The 24,631-nt window shown below is 43.4% G+C and overlaps 2 protein-coding genes across 4 annotated transcripts in view; one reads left to right on the forward strand and one right to left on the reverse strand.

The window, feature by feature from the left end:
* Positions 1 to 935: 935 nt before the first annotated feature.
* Positions 936 to 22,834, reverse strand: IDNK (IDNK gluconokinase). Of its 3 annotated transcripts, XM_061627136.1 has the most exons (6): positions 22,577 to 22,834; positions 6,940 to 6,993; positions 5,838 to 5,868; positions 4,614 to 4,700; positions 2,247 to 2,290; positions 936 to 1,412 (listed from the first exon to the last, which is right to left on the reverse strand). In XM_061627136.1, the coding sequence occupies exons 1-6, from the start codon at positions 22,615 to 22,617 to the stop codon at positions 1,082 to 1,084; spliced, it is 588 nt and encodes a 195-aa protein (XP_061483120.1). In that variant the 5' UTR covers positions 22,618 to 22,834; the 3' UTR covers positions 936 to 1,081. The 3 variants fall into 3 exon arrangements, with proteins under 3 accessions (XP_061483120.1, XP_061483130.1, XP_061483140.1); XM_061627146.1 differs by lacking the exon at positions 6,940 to 6,993 and having other exon boundaries at positions 22,577 to 22,833; XM_061627156.1 differs by lacking the exon at positions 6,940 to 6,993 and having other exon boundaries at positions 4,614 to 4,696; positions 22,577 to 22,630.
* The window catches only part of FRMD3 (FERM domain containing 3), a 240,238-nt gene continuing 237,820 nt past the window's right edge, over positions 22,214 to 24,631 (forward strand). The window contains exon 1 of the mRNA XM_061627122.1: positions 22,214 to 22,520. The gene's annotated coding sequence lies outside the window, so the exon portion shown is untranslated. The remainder of the gene's footprint in view (positions 22,521 to 24,631) is intronic.

Below are 24,631 nucleotides of genomic sequence, written 5' to 3' on the forward strand. Positions count from 1 at the left end.
ACAACGGTTGATTTCAGTTGGGAACAGATAATTTCATGTCAAAAGCTGTAGCTTACAGGTTAGAATTTGTGTGCCTCCCTTATCAGAGTTGCAACATCAAAGACTTCACAACTTTGCCCTTTCTTGTGATACTCTTGAATTAGTGCTTAAAAGAAAGCTATATCTTAGACATTTGTAGACTTACTGAAGGGGAGAAAAAAGCTGATGTTCCCTTCATAGCTGACATCAGTGCAAGTATTTATAGGTTAAATTTTCCTAGATGTGGACCAGTGAATCTTGGTAGATTCTGTGCTGTAGCGTGACTTGGTTCAATCAATATAATACTGTTTCCTCCCTTTGAACTACATTCACATACCTTTCTTCCCAGTGGTTTTTTAAACATCTGTCAACTGCTATTTCTAGTATCCTGATATCATGAATATGATGTTAATAAAAACCACAACTCTGTGAAACTCCACAATCTAATAACTGGAGGTGGTAAGCATGAGTTTGCTTTCACTTTAATTGAAAGTGTTTTAGTTTATGCCACTTAGCTAGCATAGATGCTATGCTATTGCTGGAGGACTAGGATGGGACCAAGTGTAGGATAAGTTCTGCCATATCCCCAGTTCTACCTTATTCCCCATCTTCTTTGCTGGCACTTTCCTACCACTTTAAGGATTGCAACAGTAGTTGCTGCCACCAAGAAAATATTGCTATACTGGCATTTTTTTTCTGAGATCAAAGCCTTGTGCTCTGCCAACACAAAGGAGAGACTTGGGAACAAGCCTATCCCCATCCAGTAGGTGTAACTTGAGTATATTCTTGTTCTGTAAGCTGCCTTCTAAAAATTATACTTCCATCTTCAGTTGCAGTTCACATCAGTGGAACACAGGAAGTGCTTTTTAAAATTCCCACAAATTTGGCTTGTGTAAAGAAGGAAGTTAAATACCATATAACTAAATTGTCTTTAATGTTGTGCTCTTCATAAGAGAATAATAAAGTAAATATATAAAATTGTATTGTTTAATGAAAAAGAGAAATTTTACTAGAGACAAGTCTTATTTTGAGATGTAATTTAGGAACCAACTTGGCGCAAATATCAATCCAAGCTTCTTATATATTCTTCAATTTCAGATACTATTTCTAAAACAGACTTTTCTAAACTAATAGTAATAAATTTTTCTGGGACTGATGGAGGCTCAAGAGTATCAAACTGAGACTGTAGTAGAGCAAGTGGCATAAAATGCCCCCTCCTTTTTCCTAGTCTGTTAGCAATTAGGTCCATAGGCCCAGCTAAGTGGACAAAAAGAATCTTTCGCAGGATGGGCCCTTCTTGTTGACTATCCGTAGCTCCATTCTCCAAGATGCCTCTATACATTTTTTTCAGAGCTGAGCAGGCTAAAATTGCATTTTGTCCTGTTGCATGTTCCCTTCAAAAAGAATAATTTATTAGTACTTATACGCCTCAGTAGAATGTCATTAGCATAGTGGTTTAGCTGCCTTAGGACTCGGTTTATTTTAGAAGAATCTTCCCTGTTTGTATCACCATTTAAACACTAGTATTACTGAATTCTCCCCTGTACAAAATCCCTCCATGTAGAAAACTAGCATGATAAGGCCGGGGTAGAGACTTTGTCCTTAATACAGTAGTTGCCCCACAAGCAAGGAATTTTGACATAGGTGCATTTAGTCACGTGATTCCCCCCCATGCTGTTGTATATTCCCACAATGGCTATGTTTTGTGACTTCTATCCTGTACTTCAGTCCTTTATTGTCAGTGTGCTAGATCACCCAACAAGTTACAGCAGAACAAAGGCTCAAATGCAAGTATCTTAGGCCTATAGCAGAGCTTGGGAACCTTTGGCCCTTCTGGTATTGCTGAACTACAACTCCCATCACCCCTAACCATTGGCCGTGCTGGCCGAAGCTGATTGGAATTGGAGTCCAACAACACCTGGAGGGCCAAAGGTTCTTCAACGCTAGCCTATAATCTACTGGTTTTCTAATAGTATGCTCTCACTATAAGCAATTATGTGTACGCAAATCAAGATACTAGTTTTTACCCATAGGAGCAGAATTGTGCAAGCCATTTAAGATCAAGCTCTGACTACTGAAAATCCAGCTTAGTTTTACAATTTTAGGGACTAAAAACTTGTAAATTCTTTTTTATGTAAACAAAACTTAAGAGAATGAATTCTATGTTCAAGCAACATTCTGCCACACAACACTGACAAGTGTGTTATGTGACTTAGCCATTTTCTTACCTCATTAATATATCATGCAGATGGGAAAGCCATGGGATCCTGTCCTAAAAAAACAACAAGACAGACTAGCGTCACCATACTCTGCCATTTCACCTGAAATGACAACTCCTCTAACATTTGCAGAGGCTTCTCAAACCCCTTTACGTTTTCTGCCAGAAGCACAACATAGCATCCTTATGCAAATGGCAATCACAAATCATCATAGCTGCATTTGCTCCAATACTACTCTTTAGTGAGGGAATACCTTCTGCCTGCTAGTTCACTTGGCACAGATGAGAATGGCAAATATAATCAAAATGATTGATCAGCTTCTCAATATAATCCAATTTAAGCTTCACATTGCCTGCAAGTTTCTTTGTAATTGTTTAGCATTTAAAGCTTCAGCTTTCTGTCTAGCTTGTGTTAAGACAAGTTTTTAAAATGACAGCTTGAAAGACTGCCGGGTTGGGAAGGAGGTGGGAGACTTCATTCACTATAAAGCACCCCCCTCTCCTCCCATCAGGCCAGCCTTCGCAGTTTCATATCACCAGTTTTCTCAGGAAATCATGTCATGCCTTTACTGGCATAAGCTTTCTATAGCAGTTTTGGCAGACTTCGTACTTGTTGATTAAGGCCTGAAATAGACACCTATAAAAGATGGTCACACACATTTTTAAAATGTTTTTGTTTCTTCTCCTGACATCCTTAGTAAATCATCTGAGTTCAGCTATGTAAAAATTGCATAGTACAATGCACATTTGAGTTGCTGGATGTAGCATAATTGATCCATTTATAGGAGGTAGCCATTTCCAAATATGACAAAATGGTTGCAAAGTTTTATGTAACATGTTTGCAGTGGTATAAGTGAAGTCTGCTTTTGGTCTGACACATCCAAAAACAGTGGTTGATATTACTAGTATATGTAGCTTCCTTTTAAAAGGCACTTGTGGTGGTCTGATTTTATATGTTTTTAGCTTAATTTCATAGGCAGTTCCTGTCAACTTGTGTATGTGGAACAAAAAGCAGCCCTGACACTACTGGCTATAAAATGAAACAGGAAGAACCATTGGGATTAAGGATAATGTAGATATGCACATAAGACACACTAAAGCTGTTTCTCTCATTTGAGTTGGTAACAGAACACTGCAAAGAGGGCAGTTTGCATACCATGTTTAGCAGTATAGCTATAGTGGCTTCCAAAGGATTAAACCTAAAGAAGTATTATAGAATATGCCTTAGGAAACTGATTCAGTGCAACTGTTTCTACTTCATTGTGGTTTGCACTAATGTAAAATGTAATGTTTTTGTCCTGTTTCACTCTCACTAACTCATCCAACCAGTGAGGCTGCAATCCTATCCACCAGGGAGAGTCAACGTGGCTCCCTCCAGATGTTGGTGGACAACTCCCATCATCCCTGTCTATGCTGCAATGTAACATCTGGAGGATATCACATTGGTTACCCCTATGATATACACTTACCTTGGAGTAACCACCACTGAATGCAGTGGGACTTGTTTCTGGGTAAATGTGCATAAAATTATGCTATCAAGCACTTTAGAGTCCCACTGACTGCAATGCCAGAGTTAAATGCATGTGTAATTCTTGCACTGGAAGGATTTAAAAATGGTTGTATCACTAAATCACTGCGTGTGTGGAACAACCTCAACATGTGCAATGGAACATACCCTCCCTCTTCTCTCTCTGCACCCCCCCCAATCCTCTGAGATTTCCCTCCAGAGCAGATGTGGGAGCAGTGCAAGGCGGGCACAGGGAGAGGAGAGAGAGAGGAAGTTGCACTGCGCTCGTGGAAGTCATTCCATGCACATAGTGATTTAGCTGGATACAACCCCAAGTTGTATCCGATGAAAAACACTTATGGCTCACCTATTCACATGTAGCTTGTAATGTTTATTCATTGTGCATGTTTACTCAGAAGTAAGTCTCACTGTTTAGTGGAGCTCACTTCCAGGTGAGGGTGTATAGGATTACAGCCTTAGTTAATTTAATATAGAGCTCAGTCCACGGGCACTGCAGCAATCCTTCAGAGCTAAGCTACTGTAAAATGCAAAAGAACAATGGGAGTATTACCATATGGTTATTCTGTAATCAATTAACCTTGTTTACTATTTCAAAGGCAAGCCCATGTGGTGTAGTGATTAAGGTGTTGGACTAGGGCCTGGGAGACCAGGGTTCAAATCCCCACACAGCCATGAAGCTCACTGGGTGACCTTGGGCCAGTCACTGCCTCTCAGCCTCAGAGGAAGGCAATGGTAAACCACCTCTGAAAACCGCTTACCATGAAAACACCATAAGTTGGGATCGACTTGAAGGCAGTCCAACAACTACTATTTCAAAGAGTTCTTTGGCCTCTGGAGTATATGCAATACCTGATCATTCAGAGGTATTCCTTCTGCCATTTTCTTTCTGTTCTCCTCTGGATGATAGTCATCGCCATCATAGAATTTCCATCCTAGCTATATAGGAATTGTTACAATGGATTACTTTAGCATAAGCAGAATAATTTAGCAGCAACAAATCTTAATATAAATGATTACAGAATCCTTAACATCACAAAATGAGTCGCCATTCATGTAATACATTTCCTGTAAATTTAAGCTCTGTGATAAGGGGGAAGAAATAGCATCTAGTGGATGTTGGTTATCTTTCTTTACCCATTAAAACTATTTTATAATACTATTCTTTACACTAGGGGAGCGGGACCTTTTTTAGCCTAAGCATTCCCTTGTGAGCAATCTTCCAAGGGGCAGTTGCCGGTGGTGGACAACGCCAGAGGCAAAATTGGGTGGAAAAATAAATGTGGTCTGTGGAGGGTGTAGCCAGGGCAGAGTCCCGAGGGCTGGATAGAGAGTCCTGGAAGGTTGCATTTGGCCCCAGGGCTGAGGTTTCCCTCCTCTGCTTTACCCTTTCTTGACTTGGAGATGAGACAAGCTCAGTCATCTGTAAGTTGGAAAAAAGCCACATAAATGGAAATTTTTTCTTTGGCTACTCGCTACAACATAATAGGAATGGTTGCAAGACTTACTGTACTTCTGAAAGCCAAAATAATGGTGGTGGTTTGGCACTGACATGCCAACAAACCCTATGAAAATGTCGGTAGACCAGTCACATCAGTGATCTCTCATTCCATTATCTAGATCCCCTGATTCCACTGGGCCCTGGCATGCAGCAGTTATGCCAAAGGTGGGGCACCTATTTCAGCCCAAGGGCCGCATTTCCTTCTGGGCAATCTTCCAGGGGACACATGCCAGTGGAGGGCAAGGCCAGTGGCAAAAGGGGGTGGAGCAATTGTAAATTTACCTTTGTACAGTAGGCTAGTTTATATACACACAAATACATCTGTCTCTAGCCTCCATTCAGAAAGGCAAGAGGTATTACGGAGTTCAAGGATGTGTTCCAGCCAGGCAAAAACACTCAAGGAGAGTGGAGTGGTTGGTGAGAGGGGAGAGTCCTGAAGGCTGGGCAGAGAAACCTGCAGGACTGCATTTGGCCTCTGGCTCTGATGTTCTCCACCCTGATGTTACACTATGCCTTTAAACACTTGCAAGAAATGGCAAGCAACAACACATATTCAAAGAATGTATCAACTGTACCTTATCTGCCAGAAGTGAGCCCACAGTTGATCTGTAAAACAACACAGATGTACAAGATCTACTCCTGAACAATAAATAGATATTTAGAAGCAAGGTGTTGAAGGGAAAAAGAGCAAGTTCTAGGTAAAGGAATTATTGCACTAGATAAAATCAACATCATCATTATTGTTGTTATTGTTTATTGTATCCCACACCTTCTTCCAACGGCTCCAGATATATCAGTTATCTTGTCTATAATTGCCAGAACTTAGTTATAAAGCTGGCTGTACTCCTATGCAGAGGCAATCAGCTAGTAGACAGGTACCACAAAAGTATAGTTGTCAATGTGGTAGCCCATCATCAGAACTAGTAGAATTTGCTGTTCAAGCTTTGTAAACATCTCAAGTGCAAAAATAAAGAGCTAAGAGGCACCTGAATAGGGACTTGCCAAGAACAGAACAGCTAGCCCAAAGACACCAACAAGAGATCCTTCCCAATCCAATTGTATAAGGAGTTAGGTGACACCTAACTTTGCATGAGACTGGGCTGCAATTTAATACAATCTGAGTTTAGTTGGACGGAAGCAACCTGGAGTCCACAAGTGTCCACACTGTTCTTTTGTTAATTTGATGCAAGATAAGTGGTTTTGATACCTGTTTTCAGGAATCTGCTTGCTTTCAATACGCTTTTTTAAAATTTGTAACCACTATTATAAGATGCTGTAAATCTTACCAGTGCTGTCTTATCCAAAGAAATGTACACCCTGTAGCACTGTCCCTAGACCTTTCTCCAGTCACAGAACTGGTAGAAATTAACAACAATTATTTTTGATATATTGTTATTGAAAAGCATTTCTGTTGAAGCCACAATGGGCACTTCAGTGGTGGACCCAGGGGTGTTTCAGCTGCAAAATGGTTAATCTGTATTACACTTATACCCCAACTTTCTCCCATCATAGAATTCAAGGTGGCTTATATGGGGATCTCAAGTGGGCTCCCATCATGGCTCTGACCAGATCCAGACCTGTTTCACTTTAGCAAAGTGGTTGCCCTGAGACCACGAGTACTTTCCTTCTCTTTCTGCCTTCCTCCCAGATACATTTTCCTATGTCCAGGAAACTTACAAATCTGAACTTTGCGGAAGTAGAAATCCCAAGTGGGAGAATGAGGTTGGTGAACTGGGAATAAAAAAACAAATATAAGAGTAATACTGTAAGTAGATGATTCATGGAGCATTTATCTCAATTAGCCTCATTGATGTCTATTGGCCAAAGCAAATGCAAATGCTCAGGTTGAAACAGAAATTACTATAACATGCAAATATATAATGCTGGGCAGACTTTAGGAACTGACCAGATCTCCTAATAAGGCACTGACATCATCTCTCCCCTCTTTTGAGGGAGAAGAAGCGTAAACCAGTCCTGAGTACATGCTGTTCATGGAGAAGGAGCTAGAAACAGAGAAATGACAATAGCAGTGAAAAGCAGTCAAAGGGGTGGTCTGAGCTGGTGAAGACAAAAGTTTGTAAAAGTCATAGGTGGGATGCTGGAATGCAGAAAATACAACAGAAATAATTCATAAAGCAAGAATTTTATGTTCAAATTGCAGGGTTGGAAACCTTTCTGTCTCCTGTTGCAATGTTTGAAATATTAAGACATTGGTGAGCCATATCTAGCTCCCCAAAAGTTTTTTTGTACCTCCCCTCAAAAAACTGATTTTTTAAAAAAGCAAACTTACATTTATTGATCACTCTTGTGCAACCTCCATCCCTATCTATATCATGGGAAGACTGATCTACCTCACATGGTTGTTGTAAGCCAGGCATGCTGACTTAATTTATGTGAAGTGCTTTGAACACTCAAACACTGTATAATTGTGCATAGTCATTAGAACAGATATCTGTCACACAGCTACAGGTTTCTGAGAATTATAAATTATAGCACCTCTGGAAAACTTCAAAGTCTCAGCCATACTGTCCCTCGCCCTACCCCCCAAAAAGCAGCAGACTGTCTTTCACGTTTACATCACTTTTGATATGGCTCCCAGCAACATTTTCAACCGTAACAAACTGATTTCAGCTCTCCCGCTGTAGCATGAAAAAGAAAAATCTACATTGTCACAGACCCAATAACTGAGCTTGGTGAGTCAACAACGCTTCACAACATTCACAGACAACGCTTGGAGAGGAAAAACTGAACACATGAGAGATTTTAGGCTGCAATCCTATAAAGTGCACTTACTTGGGAATAAACTCCACTGGAACTAAGCAGGGCTTCTTTTTAAGAAAAGCATGCATAGAATTGACAGCAAGGCAGCTGATTTTCAGGTTGGTGTTGAATCCAGAACTAAACTGGAGCAGTAGCTAGAGTGCTAAAAAAATACAGGGGTAATCCAGGTTCAAATTTTGCTTAGGTCTGAGGTTCACTGGGCCTTGGGTAACTAACTCTCCATCTAGAAAGCTGCTTTATACCAAGTTAGACTTTTGGTCTACCTAGTGACAAAGGCTGTCCAGGTTTTCAGATAGGAGTCTTTTCTAGCCTTACCTAGAGATGTCAGGGATTGCCTCCTGCATGAAAAGCATGTGCTCTAGCCACAGTTCCCCCTCCTAACCTAACCTACCTCAAAGGATTTATCTGTTTTATACCTATGGGATCTCTGTTTAACTTAAAACATTGCTAGAGATTGGTACAGTAGGGTTACGTTCCAGACCCCCGCTGTAAAGCGAAAACTGCTGTAAAGCAGAACCCATTGAATAGAATGGGGTGCGATGCCCGAAAACTGCTGTAAAAGTAGAACCAGCGCCGTATGAGTGGGGCTTTAGTCTAATTGCATCTAATTGAGACCGCTGTATTAGCGAATTGCTGTAAAGCGGGGCCCTACTGTACTCTCTCCCAGAAAGGGGGAGGGACCCTTGCAGTGAGAGAAAGGGTGAGCACCTTCCTGCCCAGTTCTTTTCTAACTGTTGTGCCACCGACCAGCTTCCTTGGTGTGTGTGTACAAATCGCCACAAATAGAGAATACTGACTATTACCTTCACCATGATTTATTTTTATTTATTTTATTTAAAATATTTCTATCCCACCCTTCTACCCTGTAATAGGGCACTGAGGGCAGCTTACAAAAATAAAATCAAACACATACATGATAAAATTGTAAACAATAAAATCACAAAAACATTAAAATAAATTAAAATACATAAAATACAATTAAAATACATACAATACTATATATATATACATATACATACACACACACACACACATATATACACACATATATAGGGAGTGATACTAAAGGGGATTACAAGGGTAAAATTTAACGTAGAGAGCATAAAATCATAAAATCAGTGTCAGGCTCTACCTTCAGTCCCTCCCAAAGGCTCTCTGGAACAAGATTGTTTTCAGAAGTCTCCAGAAAACCATCAGGGAGGGAGCAGAGCGGTCTTCTTGGGGTAGGGTGTTCCAAAGCTTGGGGGCTACAGCTGAAAAAGATCTCTCCCGCATGCCTGTCAGTCTAATGTCTTTCATTCCAGGCACGCAGAGGAGACCAGAGGCAGATGATCTTAAATCTTAAATGATCTGTATAGACAAACATTAGATTTCTGTCCCCAATTCTAAATAATCTAAAAATAAGTAAACCATTCTGAAAAAGGAATGGTGCTATTGTCAGATTGTGATAATGAAAATCCCTTTGTTCATATGTTGACTAGGCTGATCCTTTAGGGTGAATGGGGCACTGCCCCACCAGCCTCAGCCAGCACCTGCCTCCCTGCCTTCTTGCTTACATCCGGTCCAGGGGGTAGCAGCACTTCCGGTCAGCTTCCTCCTCAGTCTAAGAAGTGTTGCCATTGTAGATCTCAGCAGGAAAGAGGATGGGGGCAACATCAGAATTAACTGGCTTTCCCTGTCTGGCTCTGCGTGTAATTTGCTTTGGCTCCACCGGCTGCTGGCCTCTCTGCTGTCCACTCTACCAGTTGGCACAAGCCACCACTATCTAGAAGCATACGTTATGAGTCTTACCTTGATTTGTATAAAATGTTGCAATTCCATGGTTCTGTATCTATTATATTTTCTGATGACCAATAGTTTTTGACAGATAAATTTGACTGACAGTCATTGCCTAGGGGAGGTGTTCTATTCTATGTGCTTCAATAGGACCTATATCAGCTTTCAATGCTAAAGGTCAATGAGTCAAGTCTCAGTTCACTGCAAGCTTATGTTCTCCCCCACAGAGGCCAGATCTTTCTGTAATTCTTTGAGAAGTATTTGGCTAACCCTGCTTTGAAAACATCCCAAAGCAAGCAACAATTATCCACATTTAGTAAATAATCCTATATATAAAACTGATTTACACGGAGTTGCTCCTCTGAAACAAAACTCTTAACATACAATTTGAACAGTAGAATTATGGCAAGGAGGTCGATTAAAAAGATATGTTTCTTCCAAAGTAATATTTGGCAATAGGTTATAAGATTAGTTTTGACACGCCTGTGTGGGTGTTGTGCACACCCACAAGGGTTACTTCATGCAGCATGGAATTAAGTTTTCATATCAGAAGATCCCCAACAATAGTCTGAGGAAAAAGAAAGCCACTTTAACGGCACATATCAAGAACATGCAGATATAAGAGTTCATTTGCTAGTATCTGCACTCCCTATGGAGTAATTTCTCCGCAGGAACACCCAGTTTCAACACACATACTAATGTTATGCATTAATTAACTGATTAAAATGTTCCAGTATCAAAATGCAGGCGGTATTTGAAAATAATAAGTGAAGTCTGTGTGATTTAAAGTACAATCTTACACATTTTTATTCAGAAAGGTCATTGTGTTCCATGCAGCTTATTCATAGACAAGTGCACATAGGATTGCAGCAGCCTTCATTTGACTAAATAATACTGTCCAAGTTCTTCAACTGTATGACAGGCAGTCTGCCACATCTACTACCAGGGGAAAAAATAGTATGAGCTCCCCAAGTGTAACTAAAGCCTGAACCTATAAGGTGCTCTTCATCCAGTCCTGGGACCTGATTCTAATTTCAAGTAGCCATCAGCACTACTGTGCCTGTAAAAGAACTTGCTGCATGTGTGTGTTCTACACAAAGCCAACTACATGGTTGTGGCAGGGCTTTGAATAGAACAAAACAAAATGGTTGCCACCATTTCTCCTGACAAAGGCTCTGGGCTTTTAACAGCCATCCGACAAGCAGAAGTTCAAGAGGTATGGCTTTAGGGTTGCCAGGTCTCCGGTTTTCTGTCGGAGTCTCCAGCAAAAGGGGGCTGTCTCTGGCCTCCGGCAATACTTCCTTTAAACTGGAGAATCTCCGGCTTTTCATTGGCCCCCTCAGCCACGCATGCGTGATTGACACACACATACATTGGGCTGTGGCTGGCCGCTTTCCCGCCCTTTATCAGTCAGGCAGCTGCAGGCAGGGACTAGAGACGAGGACTGAGCAGCCGCCGCCCCTGCAGGGACCCCTCCAGCAGCAGACCCTGCCCGCTTCCGCCACCCACAGAAGTACAGGTGAGGGTGATGGGTGGAGGCGAGCGGTGGCAGTGGAGGCCAGGCTGGGCCGGCTCCTTCTTAGCCCCGGTCCGGAGCCAGTTCCCCTGGGGCTCAGCAGTCTCTGGCTGGGGGGGGGCCATCGCAGCCGCTGCCACCCAGTGGCGCCCACAGCAGGAGGGGTGAAGCCACCGGCCGTCCTTTCCTGAGCAGGGGAACCGGCTCCCGGGCTAAGAAGGAGCTGGCCCTGGCCGGCCTCCACTCCTGCTGAGGCTGCCCGGCTGCGTGGGCCCCGTCTCCTAGCAACCGTGGCCGAGACAGGGCCCACGCAGCCGAGCAGCCTCAGCAGGAGCCGTGGAGGGCCGGCCGGGCCGGCTCCTTCTTAGCCCCGGAGCTCCTGCTCCGGAAAGGACGGCCGGTGGCTTCACCCCTCCTCCCTCTGGCTGGGGGGGCCATCGCGGCCGCTGCCGCCCAGCAGCGCCCACAGCAGGAGGGGTGAAGCCACCGGCCGTCCTTTCCTGAGCAGGGGAACCGGCTCCGGGGCTAAGAAGGAGCCGGCCCTGGCCAGCCTCCACTCCTGCTGAGGCTGCCCGGCCGCGTGGGCCCCGTCTCCTAGCAACCGTGGCCGAGACAGGGCCCACGCGGCCGAGCAGCCTCAGCAGGAGCCGTGGAGGGCCGGCCGGGCCGGCTCCTTCTTAGCCCCGGAGCTCCTGCTCCGGAAAGGATGGCCGGTGGCTTCACCCCTCCTCCCTCTGGCTGGGGGGGCCATCGCGGCCGCTACCGCCCAGCAGCGCCCACAGCAGGAGGGGTGAAGCCACCGGCCGTCCTTTCCTGAGCAGGGGAACCGGCTCCGGGGCTAAGAAGGAGCCGGCCCTGGCCAGCCTCCACTCCTGCTGAGGCTGCCCGGCCGCGTGGGCCCCGTCTCCTAGCAACCGTGGCCGAGACAGGGCCCACGCGGCCGGGCAGCCTCAGCAGGAGCCGTGGAGGGCAGGCCGGGCCGGCTCCTTCTTAGCCCCGGAGCTCCTGCTCTGGAAAGGATGGCCGGCGGCTTCACCCCTCCTCCCTCTGGCTGGGGGGACCCATCGCAGCCGCGGCTGCCCAGCGGCGCCCACAGCAGGGGGGGTGAAGCGGCCAGGCGTCCTCGGGGCTAAGAAGGAGCTGGCCCCGTCTGGCGTCCACTGCTGCTATGGGTGGCAGGCTGGAGAGAGAGAGAGAAAGAGAGAGGCTGGAGAGAAAGAGAGACTAACTGTCCATAGATGGGAGTAAAGTATGTACATCGGGCTAGTTCTAATGACTTGGCCATCTAAAATCTGTTTAGAGACGTCCTGTAAGTATTGCCATAAGCCTTTCCTCTCTCCTAGTTCTAGAGTAATGCTTAGAATATTTTTTTAAACCTGCATTTCCATTCATTTCTGTGCTTTGCAGTGTATTGGAGGAAGGCTATAGGTAACTTCTAAACTAGATTATTGTTGGCCACAGACTAAACCTTCAAATGCCAATAAAAACGCAGTATAATATAATAATTTGGGATTAAGATGTTGTGTTGAATACCTGTTGAATGGGGAAGCTGATCCCAAAACTTGGCATTTCTGTAACATCTAAAGCAAGTTGATGGCAATATAGTTGGTGTAAAAAGGTGACTTGCTGTTTTTAAACTTCCTGTAAGTGTATTCATTGGCCTGTTCTGTAAAAGTCTAAATAAAGGTAGCTTTATATACTATTTTCTGTATTCTGCATTTACTGTTAAATAAAAAGCCCTTTATACCTGTTATTCGCCTACCAAAACCAAATGGTCTGACACAAACTAGAATTTTCACTCCCAGCCATAATCATACATTGAAAAGACACCAGAAATCTCATGTTGTGTTTAATTACCCCTCAAAACATTTTAGTTGACCTCTCATACCTAACAGTGGAGTCATTAATCTATAGTATGTATCCTGAATGAGGCTTGGGAAGCGTTTGTGTGAAGGGGTATAGTTTTAAATGTGCAAAAATATTTTAACACTGATCTCCAATAAGGTGGTTTATTTGTTTTTTACCAGTGCCTTTTGAAAGTGTACAAGTTTCTTTATAGGTAGGGCTGCAAACATATTGGAAATCTTAATTTAATCATAGTTCCTAGGAAGCTGCCATTTGTCCATCTAACTCCTGTCTACAGCAGTGTTCTTCAACCTTGGGTCCCCAGATGTTTATTTATTATTTGATTTATATCCTGCCCTTCCTCCTAGCAGGAGCCCGCCAGATGTTGTAGGACTACAACTCTCATCATCCCCAGCCAACTTGCTAATGGGTATGGATGATGGGACTTGTAGTCCAACAACATCTGCAGACTCAAGGCTTCAGACCCAACAAGTAGTTGATGGTAGTTTTCCAGTGTTTCAAATAGGTTCTTAGCTGTACTGAGAGATACTGGAAACTGAACCTGGGCCCTTCTGCATTTAAAACGTGCTCTTGCTGAGCTTACAGCCCTACTCACCACCCCATCAGATTTTGCATATGGGTAAAAAACTTTCTGAAGCAAGAAGACTCCTTTTTAGGGGAAGCATATGTGTTGGAGTAGGAAGCCAGTCCCTTAATTGTCTCCCTGGGCTCCTGCGGGAGGAAGGGCAGGGTATAAATTAAGTAAATAATAGTTCATGGTAAGAAAAGGGGAATGTCTCTAAAGACTGCACTTGTCATCTTCAGTTTTTAGGTACTTGCATTAAATCTCTTAATCTGCTCATCTAGTTGGGTCACCTTTTTAAAGAAGTCAAACTGCATAGTCATGTAAAGAGAACAAGGCCAACTTTGTACAGTGGTGCTTATTCCCAGTAAGTGGGTGTAGAGTTGCAGGCTGAAGTATTTTTGCTGCATTAAACTTGAAAATACAATTTATTTTATTTATGTGTATTGTATCCCACTCATCATAGACCTCTAAGCAGCAACCAAATCTTAAAATCCATTAACAGCAATTAAAACATATCCAGCAATGAGAACAGACAAAACAGCAGTAAACGTCATATACTCATAAAAGCCTGAGCAAAGAGGTGTGGTTTTTCCTGGTGCTGAAACGCCAATGTACTCTTGGATGTGGCTTAGTTTCCATTGGACAATGAGCCCCCAGTTCTCTAAGCTGTTTGGATGCACTATTCAAATGTTTTAAATGTACAAAGTAGAAAAAGAAATCCAAATAAAACTAAAGGATCAAAATTAGTTTTTAAAATTTGGGGGGATGTCTCACCTAAAAGGTGGCAGAAGGCAGGTCTTCCTAAAGTGGACTTTCCAAAGGCAGGGAACCACCACTACACAAAAAGCTTTCTTCATTTGCTACCTGCTGCACTACAAGCAGCAGAGGGATATGTGAAGAGGGAGGTGGATGGGCAGATGTCTCCAAGAGCATCTAACATGTTCTAGGTTGGATTTGGAGAGGGGGAAGGGCAGATAGTCTTATCAGCTTCAACTGGTGTGCATCAAACTTGTATGCCCACACCAGTTAAGCTGGCAAATTCTAGGGTGTCCTTACAACAGACTGTTAAGATAGATTTGTTTTCATACTGGAAAGAGTGAATGCAGAAACACTGAGGTGATATTTTAGCCAGGAACTTTACTCCTCACACTTAGTCACTATGCTACCTTGTTCATCCCCCTCTTCACCCCTTTTCTGTCTTACTTTGGAAGTAGTCCTTACTTCCTTATTCCTCAGGCCCAATTTGCTACAGTAGGTTTTACTTCATCAGGAATGAGTTGCACACTGTTCAGTAGCGTCAGAATAACAGTTATAAAGCTGACTGATTGATTCCACATAAATACCAACCACCACCACCCATGAGAGTATGCTGCTGTCATTAAAATGACCAACAGGGTCCAGTCACAGGCATAGGTAGTTTTATATTAAAAGAAATTGTTATGTGCCTTCAAGTCAATTATGACTTATGGCGACCCTATGAATTAGTGACCAACAGCATCTGTCATGAACCACCCTGTTCAGATCTTCTAAGTTCAGGTCTGTGGCTTCCTTTATGGAATCAATCCATCTCTTAGTTTTTCCCAGCATTATTGTCTTTTCTAGTGAATCATGTCTTCTCATGATGTCTCCAAAGTATGATAACCCCAGTTTCATCATTTTAGCTTCTAGTGATAGTTCTGGTTTAATTTGTTCTGACACCCAATTATTTGTCTGTTTTGCCTAGAATGCCCTCCCTTGTCCTTAACATGGCTGCAACCATATCTACTCAGAAGTAACTCCTATTGAGTTCTATGGGGCTTAGTTCCTTAATAAACATGCTTACAGTTGCTGCCTTCAGGGGCATCCATCTGTGCTCCCATCAAACATCTCTGCAACACTAAGCTCCTTTCTTCCAATAATGGCCTGGCCTGAGGGTACGTAAACCCTTCTTGCCAGAAGCAAGTAAGCTAGATTAAATGTTCCCTAAAGGCGTTGAACTGTGACCTGGCAGACCAGGGTTCGAATCCCCACACAGCCATGAAGCTCACTGGGTGACCTTGGGCCAGTCACTGCCTCTCAGACTCAGAGGAAGGCAATAGTAAACCACCTCTGTCTGAATACTGCTTACCATGAAGACCCTATCTGGGATCAACTTGAAGGCAGTCCATTTCCATTTTGCATCACCATAAGCTTGTGAGAAAGAATGACCTTGTCACTTCAGATGGACCTAGGAACACCCTATTTTAGGTAAGATTTCTATTTTAATCTCCAGAGAATTTTTTTTTGAATGGTATGCTCCAAGCAACTGTGGTTGATACAATGTATCATATTTAATGATGTCACTAGGGCCCACCCCGTGATGTCACTAGGGCCCGCCCTGTGATGTCACTAGGGCCCGCCCCATGATGTCACTAGGGCCCGCCCCGTGACATCACCAGGGCCCACCCCTGTGACATCACCAGGGCCCGCCCCCATTTTCTCAGGTTTTTGGATGGTTCCGACCTGGCAACCCTATATGGCTTCCCCTGGCATGGAAATGTCGTAATAGAGTAAAGTTGTTCCACTTGAATATTGGCCTGCTAGTGGCACAAAGCCTGTGTTGGTATCTTTTTTTCATGGTACCCCATAGACACCATAGGGATTGATATAAACCTACACTAGACATATCCTCGAGTACGAACGAATAGGAAGGGGTTTGGATAAAACAAAAATCATTTTATTAGCATGCTGTGACTAATAGATGTAAAAATACAAATTTGTTTGTGCAATTTTCTGGTTTTGTGCAAATCTGAGGGATCAAAAGAGTATGTGTTTCTGTGTGTGATATACCTATGGTCCTCAATTCACTAATAGGCAAAAACCCCAGTTTAAGAACGTACCTATAGCCAACAGATATTTCTATCAAGCTTTAAAAAGGAGGGAAATTGAGCAGCTCTAGTGAATGAACCAGGGGAGAAGGATACCTGACCTCCTCTCTGAGATATTGTATTGCCTACAAATTTGTCAAAATGCAAACACAATTTGGGTTGGTCTTTCACAGTTCAATCCACTTGCTGTGTAGTTTGGAAGAATTTGGTAACATGTGCCTCTGAGCATATGGTGAGTGGTGGCAACACCTACCATCTCCAAAGATGGAGAATTACATTTTTGTATGTTTGTTGGTGTTCTTACTTTGCTTCTTTCCTGAGTTACTACCGTTTCTACAGAGCATCTAACATAGAAAATTATATTTCTCTCATTATTCATCTTAGAAATCTGTGTCAAATTTATTTTTATTAATTTCAACGCCTTTTTATTGGTCAATGTCATATGATGGTGAAGACAGCCTTTTGTGTTTCAAACTGGAGGTTATGTTCTCTTTCTATTTTGGGGGCATTGACAGTTGAATCTGAATCTGCAGTTTGATGTAAAATCAGACTGATTACAATAAGTTGCTACTTAAGCAATGACTCTAACTGTTGGAAAAAACAATCTTGGCCTGCCCAAGATGCATGTTTTCAGCCTGCTATGCTTAAACTAACCCACTTAACAAAAGGTAGGCATGGTCAATTAAAAACATAGAGCACACCTAGAATTTTCCTAGAATATATTTCACTTCTCACTGTTTTGTCTTGTGCAAACTGAGACACTCATGTCCATTGGAAACTATACTTGCAGAACAGTCAGTACCATTATTCCACAATTGTTTTTGGAGCTTTTTTTTTTAGTGCTGCAAAGTGTTGGTGTACTTCGCATATTCACAGAAACAGAAGCAAAAGAAAGTTATTTACTACAGTATAGGAAACTTCACTAAAATTGCAAACTAAATAAAACATATTTAAAGTGACTATCTGAACTATATCAACTGTTTTAATATTGTTGCTTCCTCCCTGCTAAAACAAGATCAGCACAGCAGGTCTTCTTTCTGTTATTTGGGCTGATTGCAGGTGTTGCCACTACTCACCATATGGTCATAGGCACATGTTACCAAATTCTTCCAAGCTACACAGCAAGTGGATTGAACTGTGAAAGACTAACCCAAATTGTGTTTGCATTTTGACAAATTTGTAGGGCAGTACAGTATCTCAGCAAGGAGGTCAGGCCTCCTGCTCCCCTGGTGCATTCACTATAGTCACCCAATTTCCCTGCTTTTTAATGTTTGATAGAAATATCTGTTGGCTATAGGTATGTTCTCAAACCGCAGGGTTTTTTTTGCCTTAATGAATTTCTCTGCTTTTTAATCCGGGAGGTAAGAAATGGGATCCTGTGCAAGTTTGCTGAGGATGGATTGATTATTTGCATGCTTAATGAGTTCAGTGGGATCTATTTCCCTGCAATCATGCTTAAGATAGGTGAAATGGACCACAGGGGGATGGGAAGGGGAGGAAAGGCAGAGGGGAGGGGGGAATGGGAGCAGGGAGGAAGGGAATGGGAGGAAAAGGGGAGGTTTGGTCATTTGCATGTGAATTGAGTTCAGTGGGATTTACTCCCATGCAATCATACTTAGGATAGGTAAAACTGACCATGGGGAGGGAGGGATGAAGTGGACAGGGGAGGAGGAAGAAGGAAGAGGGGAGGAAGAAGGGAGAGGAGAGGAGAAGGAGGGGAAAGGCAGGTCTGATCATGTGCATGCTTATTGAGTTCAGTAGGATTTACTCCCATACCATCACGGCTAGGATAGGTAAAACTCACCATGGGGGAAGAGGAGGGGTGAGTAGAGGGAAAGAGGAAGGGGGAGAGAGGACGAGAAGGAGGGGGAGAAGGAGGGGATTAGAAGGAGAGGGATGAAGGAAGGAGGAGGGAAGGAGCAAAACAGAGGTGATGGGAAGTAAGAGGAGGGGAGGGCACGTTTGATCATTTGCATGCTTATTGAGTTCAATGGGATTTACTCCCATGCACCCATGCTTGAAAATGAAATTGACTGCCTTCAAGTCGATTCCGACTTATGGCAACCCTATGAATAGGGTTTTCATGGTAAGTGGTATTCAGAGGTGGTTTACAATTGCCTTCCTCTGAGGATGAGAGACAGTGACTGGCCCAAGGTCACCCAGTGAGCTTCATGGCTGTGTGGGGATTCGAACCTTGGTCTCCCAGGTCATAGTCCAACACTCTAACCACTACACCATACTGGCTTTCTTCAATCATGCTTAGAATAGGAGAAACTGACCTGGGGGAGAGGCAGGGAGGGGAGGGACGAAGGGGGAGGGGAGAAGATTGGATGGATGGGCACTGGGCAGAGGGGAAGCCCTTTTCCTTTCCAAAAGGAAAACATTGTGAACAGTATCATTCTTTTTCAGGGTTTTCCCCCACCTTTTTATTCTACAGCAGGCACATGTAGTCTCCCACCCAAATTTGAACCAAAGCTGTCCCTGGCCACATCCACACCTGACCTCTGTTTCCCTTTAAATAGTCATGGCTTCTCCCAAAGAATCCTGGGAAGTGTAGTTAGTGAAGAATGCTGACAGTTGCTAGGAGAGGTCCTGTTCCCCTCACAGAGCTGCAATCAGCATGGCTGCTGTTAAACCACTCTGGCCACTACAGCTCAGTCAGGGAAACAGGAGTCTCCTCTCAGCACCCTTCACAAACTACACTTCCCAGGATTCTTTGGGGGAAGCCATGACTGTCTAGTGAAATAAAGGTCTGGTGTGGGTGTGGCCCCGATTAGGCAAGCCAAGCAGCTGCGAGTCTGGCTTTTAGAACACTGACAGCTGGTTCTTACCTAGCATGCCCGACATTATCATTCAGTTCAATGCTAAATTTCTTAAATTAATTAAAACTCAGCCAGGCATTTTTTTAACTTTTAAACTGCAGAAGATGAAGGTCAGAGTATCGGCAAGGTCAGCAACAGATTACAGATACTCTGTGAACATGGCTGATTTTTAATTAATTTCAACAGATTATGCGAACCTGACAGAAAAAAGTCCAAAAGGGGTCTGGTTTTTCTCTCTCTCTTTTTACACTTTGAACTCTCGATTCTCTCTGACTGTTTTGTGTATCGCCATGAAAATTGAGAGGGTTGTTAAGCAAGCGTTTCTGAGTTCAGGACTATAAATTGTTTAATGTTTTGTTTTGAAATGAGCTGATGGGAAGCATCAGCATGGCATGGGGGGTATTTTCGATTTAACATTGCAGAATGCAAAGAATCCCCGCTGGCTATAGTATACAGCCACTCTCGTGGCTGTATAATAATAGCACAACTAGAAAAAAAATGAAAGCAATTATAAAGTCTTAATACATACTTTTCAGGTTACTGCAAAATAATCTGGTGTACAATTTTTTCATGTGATTTGCTTGTGAAGTTTTCTGATTTTGTGCAAAAGTGAGGCATCAAAAGAATAGGTGCTTTTTGGGGGAGAAAAATGAGGTGCTGCTACTCGTATGTTGATAAAAGTGTTGGGGATGCCAGCACTCAATTGTTGCCATGGGAAGCTAAAACAGAGATGCCGGTACTCTGTACCAGTGAGTACCATTACAATATATAATATATATATAACAATTTTTAAAAAGATGACTTTTTTGGTTTTAGGCAAATCTGAATACTGCCAGAAAAGAAAGCATTGAGAAAGTACAGGATATGGAAAGTTCAGCAGCAGAAAATGACTATTGATCCACCCACCCCAAAACAAATAATCTGCATCCTTGAGTGAAGCAGTTTGCAGCCCAATTTTCCTCAATGTATCTAATCTCCATATCAGAAAACCCAAATTTACAGGGGGAAAGCATCAAAATTGGTACTGTCTGAGTATAATGTCAAGGGGACTATGGGACATAAATGGCAATACAAACTGCTGCAAACACAAACTGCTGTAAACTCTGGTGTGGACAAGCCTTATGTTAAGTGTGAGGTACGAGATGTTACTACCTATTTGCTGAGGAACATGGTAGCTGTGTTCCCCCAAAGCATTTCCTTGAGGTGAAGTGCTTATGGTGCTGCTATGAGAGATGGGTAGGGTGGAAAGGGACACTGCAGAAGGGTAAGATTGGAGTCTCCCTTTTTCACACACCCCATAAGAAAACTCTGAGTAAATCCCGTCTGAAATAAGGCAAACACTGACTCCAATGAGTTCTTGACACTTGCTAAAGACCCATCTATTCTCCAATGCATTTATTTGTTATTAATATGGAGCTTTTGTAGTAGCATTGGTACATGGTGGATTCTGATGTAATTTATTGTATTTTAATGCACTGTTTTTATTTGGAAATATGTTTGCATTGTTGTGGACTGCTCTAGAATGACTGGTGAAGAGCAATATAGAATTTCTTTATTATTAATAATAAATAAATAAAAGTTCAAGAATTTTAGGAGATTTTAAAAAGACTCCAACTTGGCAACTCTGGTGGAATGGGGTGGATAATCTCCCAAATCCTTAGCAACTGATTGCATGTGGAATTGCTTCTCACTATTTGTAAATTGAAATCCTTTTTTTCCCCCAGGGCAGCAGCTGTAATGAAATATATATTTAAAACTAGTTTTTAATCTCTAATTGGAAAAAAATATGTCACTTCTTCTATTCACATGCCTTTCTTTATGTTTTAAACGGTTCCATTTCTCTTCCTTCAGAGCACAAGAAAAGTCACCTTGCAAGCAGGCTTGTTACCTCACACTTTTCTGTTTTCTTGCTCATTCTACTCAGGGCCACTTCACCAATGACGATTTCCTTATGCTGGTCAATCCAGAGGGTGTGAAAGTTCACTACACTTGTGTCCAACATCATGCTTGAAACCAGAGGTGTAGTCATCCAGGGTCTCAGGGGGTCTTAGACCCCTTTTTTGGGAGCAGGGTCTCCCTGTCTCTTGCATCCTGTGAGCCAATCAACATGAAAAGGGACTGTCTTGGCCACTGAGAATTTTCTAACATGCTTCCTTGATCTTTTCTGCTGAGTGCAGCCAACAAGAGTGAAAGGAAGTGAGTCAGCCATTGAGAAGACTCTTCTCAGTAGCTAACACTTCCCTTTCATGCTTATTAGCTCCTAGGAATGTCTGTTGTGAGAGAAGGCATTAATATTCTCAACTCAGCAGCAAAGAAGGGGGAGGGGCATAACTATGACTAACATGAAGGGACCCTGCACTTCTGACTTTGCCACTATACTGCTGCTTGAAAGTCACACGTGTCTGTATCGCTGGGCACCCTCTACCAGTTTCAGCTCCTTTATCAGCTTAAACCCTGACATACAAAGCATGTGAGGACACCGCACATCAGAGTATCTTGGGCGTTCTTTAGTTTTTCCCCTCGATTATTTTAACCGATTTTAATCTTGAATTATCATATTGTTGTAAACTTCTCTGGGGCTTTACCGTGAAGGGCGGGTAAAAAAAACCTAATAAATAATAATAATGCGCATGTATACAGAAAAGACGTTAGGCCTGAATCGACCTTTTAGGTCACGGGAGGGAAACATGTGACCTCCAGCTATTACTGGACTCTAACTCCCATCAACCCCAGCCAGCATGATCCACGCTCAAGGATGATGGGAACTGTGGTCCAACGGCATTTCAGAGAGCCACAAGTTTCCCACCATTGTTTTAGACCTTCAACCTGCAAGAGGGCTTTCACACAGCTCTAGTACTCCGGTCCCCAGCACAAGCGATAATAAGAGAAGTCCTTGGGGGACCTGAACGAGGCAGAGGCGGCTGCAGCAGTAACCACTACAAACCTCCCTCTCGGAAACCCGCCCCCTTCTTCAGAGGAGCAAAATAGTTGCAGCCGATGGCTGTCTTCTCCAGAAGGGACGGAAGAGAGAGTTATAGAGTAGCCACGCTGCTGTCCGCCTCGAAGGAGTTCTCGTGTCCCTCTCGGTAAGTCTCAGCCACCCTTTTCCCATCAGCCTCGAGAGCGGCGGGACGGTACTTACTTCCCAGAGCCGCTCACTCCCATGACCACGAGCAGTACCATACCGAGGCGTTCGGCCAGCGACAGCGCACTCTTCCTGCGCACCTGTTCTTCTCCTCTGCGGCTTTCCTTCCTGAGCTTTCCTGTATCCTCCTCTTCCCTTCTCAACTGCGCCTCGCCTCGCCTCGCCTCCTGCCCGCCCCAGGAAACTGGGTGCCAAAGTTCATCTTGCTCTCTACTCTTCAGGAGCGTGAAATGTGCGCGCTTCCATCCGGCTGGATGTCTCATGTGGAGAAAACGTTATGGAATCAGCGCGTAGTTTTGAATGGGGGCTTGGCCTGGCGTTTGTTCCACTTTCCTATTCATGGGGAGAGGGCATTTTGCCCTTCCTCGTTAGAAGGAAGAATGACAGCCTTTTTGCTGCTGTTGCCCAAGGGCTGTAAAGGCACTAGGCCAGGAATGGGGAACCTGTGATTTGTGCCCTCCCCTGTTATTGGACTCCAACTTTCATTGGCCCCAGCCAGTATGGCCAATGGTCAAGGATGATGGAAGGATAGTGTAGAGGTGGGGAACCTTCGGCCTGCTGGCCATAGGCCTAGCATGGGTCTCAGTTTGGCCCATGAGGCCCTTTCCACCAAACCATGCCCACCTGTTCCATAATTGAAGTCATAGGTGACATCAGGTGTGGGGCAGGTGGAATTGTGGCAGGATCAGCTGCATGACTAAGTTCCCCCTGGCAAAACCAATTGCATAGCCAAACTCTGCAGTCCTAAAGTCACCACCCTTCAAACTTGTTGACTTCAAAGCAAGCCATGTGTGGTGCTTCAAAATCCTGACATCAGGTGATTGTCAGATGGGTGGCTTCACCCACCTGTCTGATTTGGTCCACGAGGAGTAGGGGAGATAAGGATCTGGCCTGCCAGCCAAATCAAATTCCACACTGCTGGCATAATCCAACTTCTGTAGGGCCACAGGTTTCCCGTATGTGCAGTAGGGATATAATCCCGCCCACTTTGGGCCCTTGCTCCCAGAAAACAAGATTTCACTATTGGGGACATTAATGATTCTTCTTTGAATGGCATGTGGAATAGAATACAGTAGGGGCCCGCTTTACAGCGATTCGCTTTACAGCAATTCGCTAATGTGGCGGCTTTCAATTAGGGAAAGTCCCCACATTAAGGCGCTTGTTCCGCTTTTACGGCGGTTTTTTAACGTCGCGTGCCATTTTGATGTCATTTTCGCATGACGCGCCCCATTATCGTCAATGGGTTCCGCTTTACAGCGATTTCCGCTTTACAGCAGCAGTCCGGAATGGAACCTGCCGTATAAGCGGGGCCTGCCTGTACCATATAAATCAGTCTTTGCAAGGGTGTGAGAATACACATTGAAACTGGCTTTCCGCTGGTATCTCACTCTCCACATCCTGCATAGGATTAATGCAACGCTTTCCCCACTGTGTTGGAAGGGGTGTGAGAAGAGAGGTGCATTTTTCCACATGTGTGGTCCTGCTTAAAGATTGTTCCCTTTTGGCAAACTGACTTTCAAGAGATTAATAAAATTACTGATCAAGGCCTTCAACTGATCCTTTAATGGCTCTATTGTTCATATTGGACAACTGTAACAATACTGTAGTATATAAAAATTTAACAAGCTTTCTCCTCATAGCTGCCTGCATGGTAATAGCCTTTACGTGGAAAATGCTTGATCCTCAAATGATACACAGATTGTATCAAGAAGTGTGGAAGTTAACACTTATGGAGAAACTCACAGCTTAAGGTCATGGAGACAAGGATCAGGAGCCGATACATTTTATGAAATATGATATTGCTTTATTGTATATGTCAGTCAAAGTGATGATAGTGAATGTGTCCCCCAGCCTCTCATGGTCAAATGTGGTGATCTGTACTGGGATGATTCCTAGAAAACAAAACAGAATATTAGTTATTTTACTTATGCTTACCAACCCTGATTATTACTTGACTATACATGTATTTGAAGTGCTTCACTGTTCTACTGTTTAGTTACTTATTAATGTTAAATTCTTGTTCTGTATTAAATTATGCTTAAAATTCAATAA

Source organism: Rhineura floridana, chromosome 1 (assembly GCF_030035675.1).
Source record: "Rhineura floridana isolate rRhiFlo1 chromosome 1, rRhiFlo1.hap2, whole genome shotgun sequence".
Classification (NCBI taxonomy): Eukaryota; Metazoa; Chordata; class Lepidosauria; order Squamata; family Rhineuridae; genus Rhineura; species Rhineura floridana.

Excerpts from the sequence above, each read along its gene's own strand:
- IDNK (XM_061627136.1), bottom strand. The coding sequence starts at position 22,617 with ATGGTACTGCTCGTGGTCATGGGAGTGAGCGGCTCTGGGAA. Across the intron at positions 4,701-5,837 it reads GCTCACTTCTGGCAGATAAG|CTAGGATGGAAATTCTATGA; the intron begins GTACAGTTGATA and ends ATTCCTATATAG. Across the intron at positions 1,413-2,246 it reads CTGCATGATATATTAATGAG|GGAACATGCAACAGGACAAA; the intron begins GTAAGAAAATGG and ends TTCTTTTTGAAG.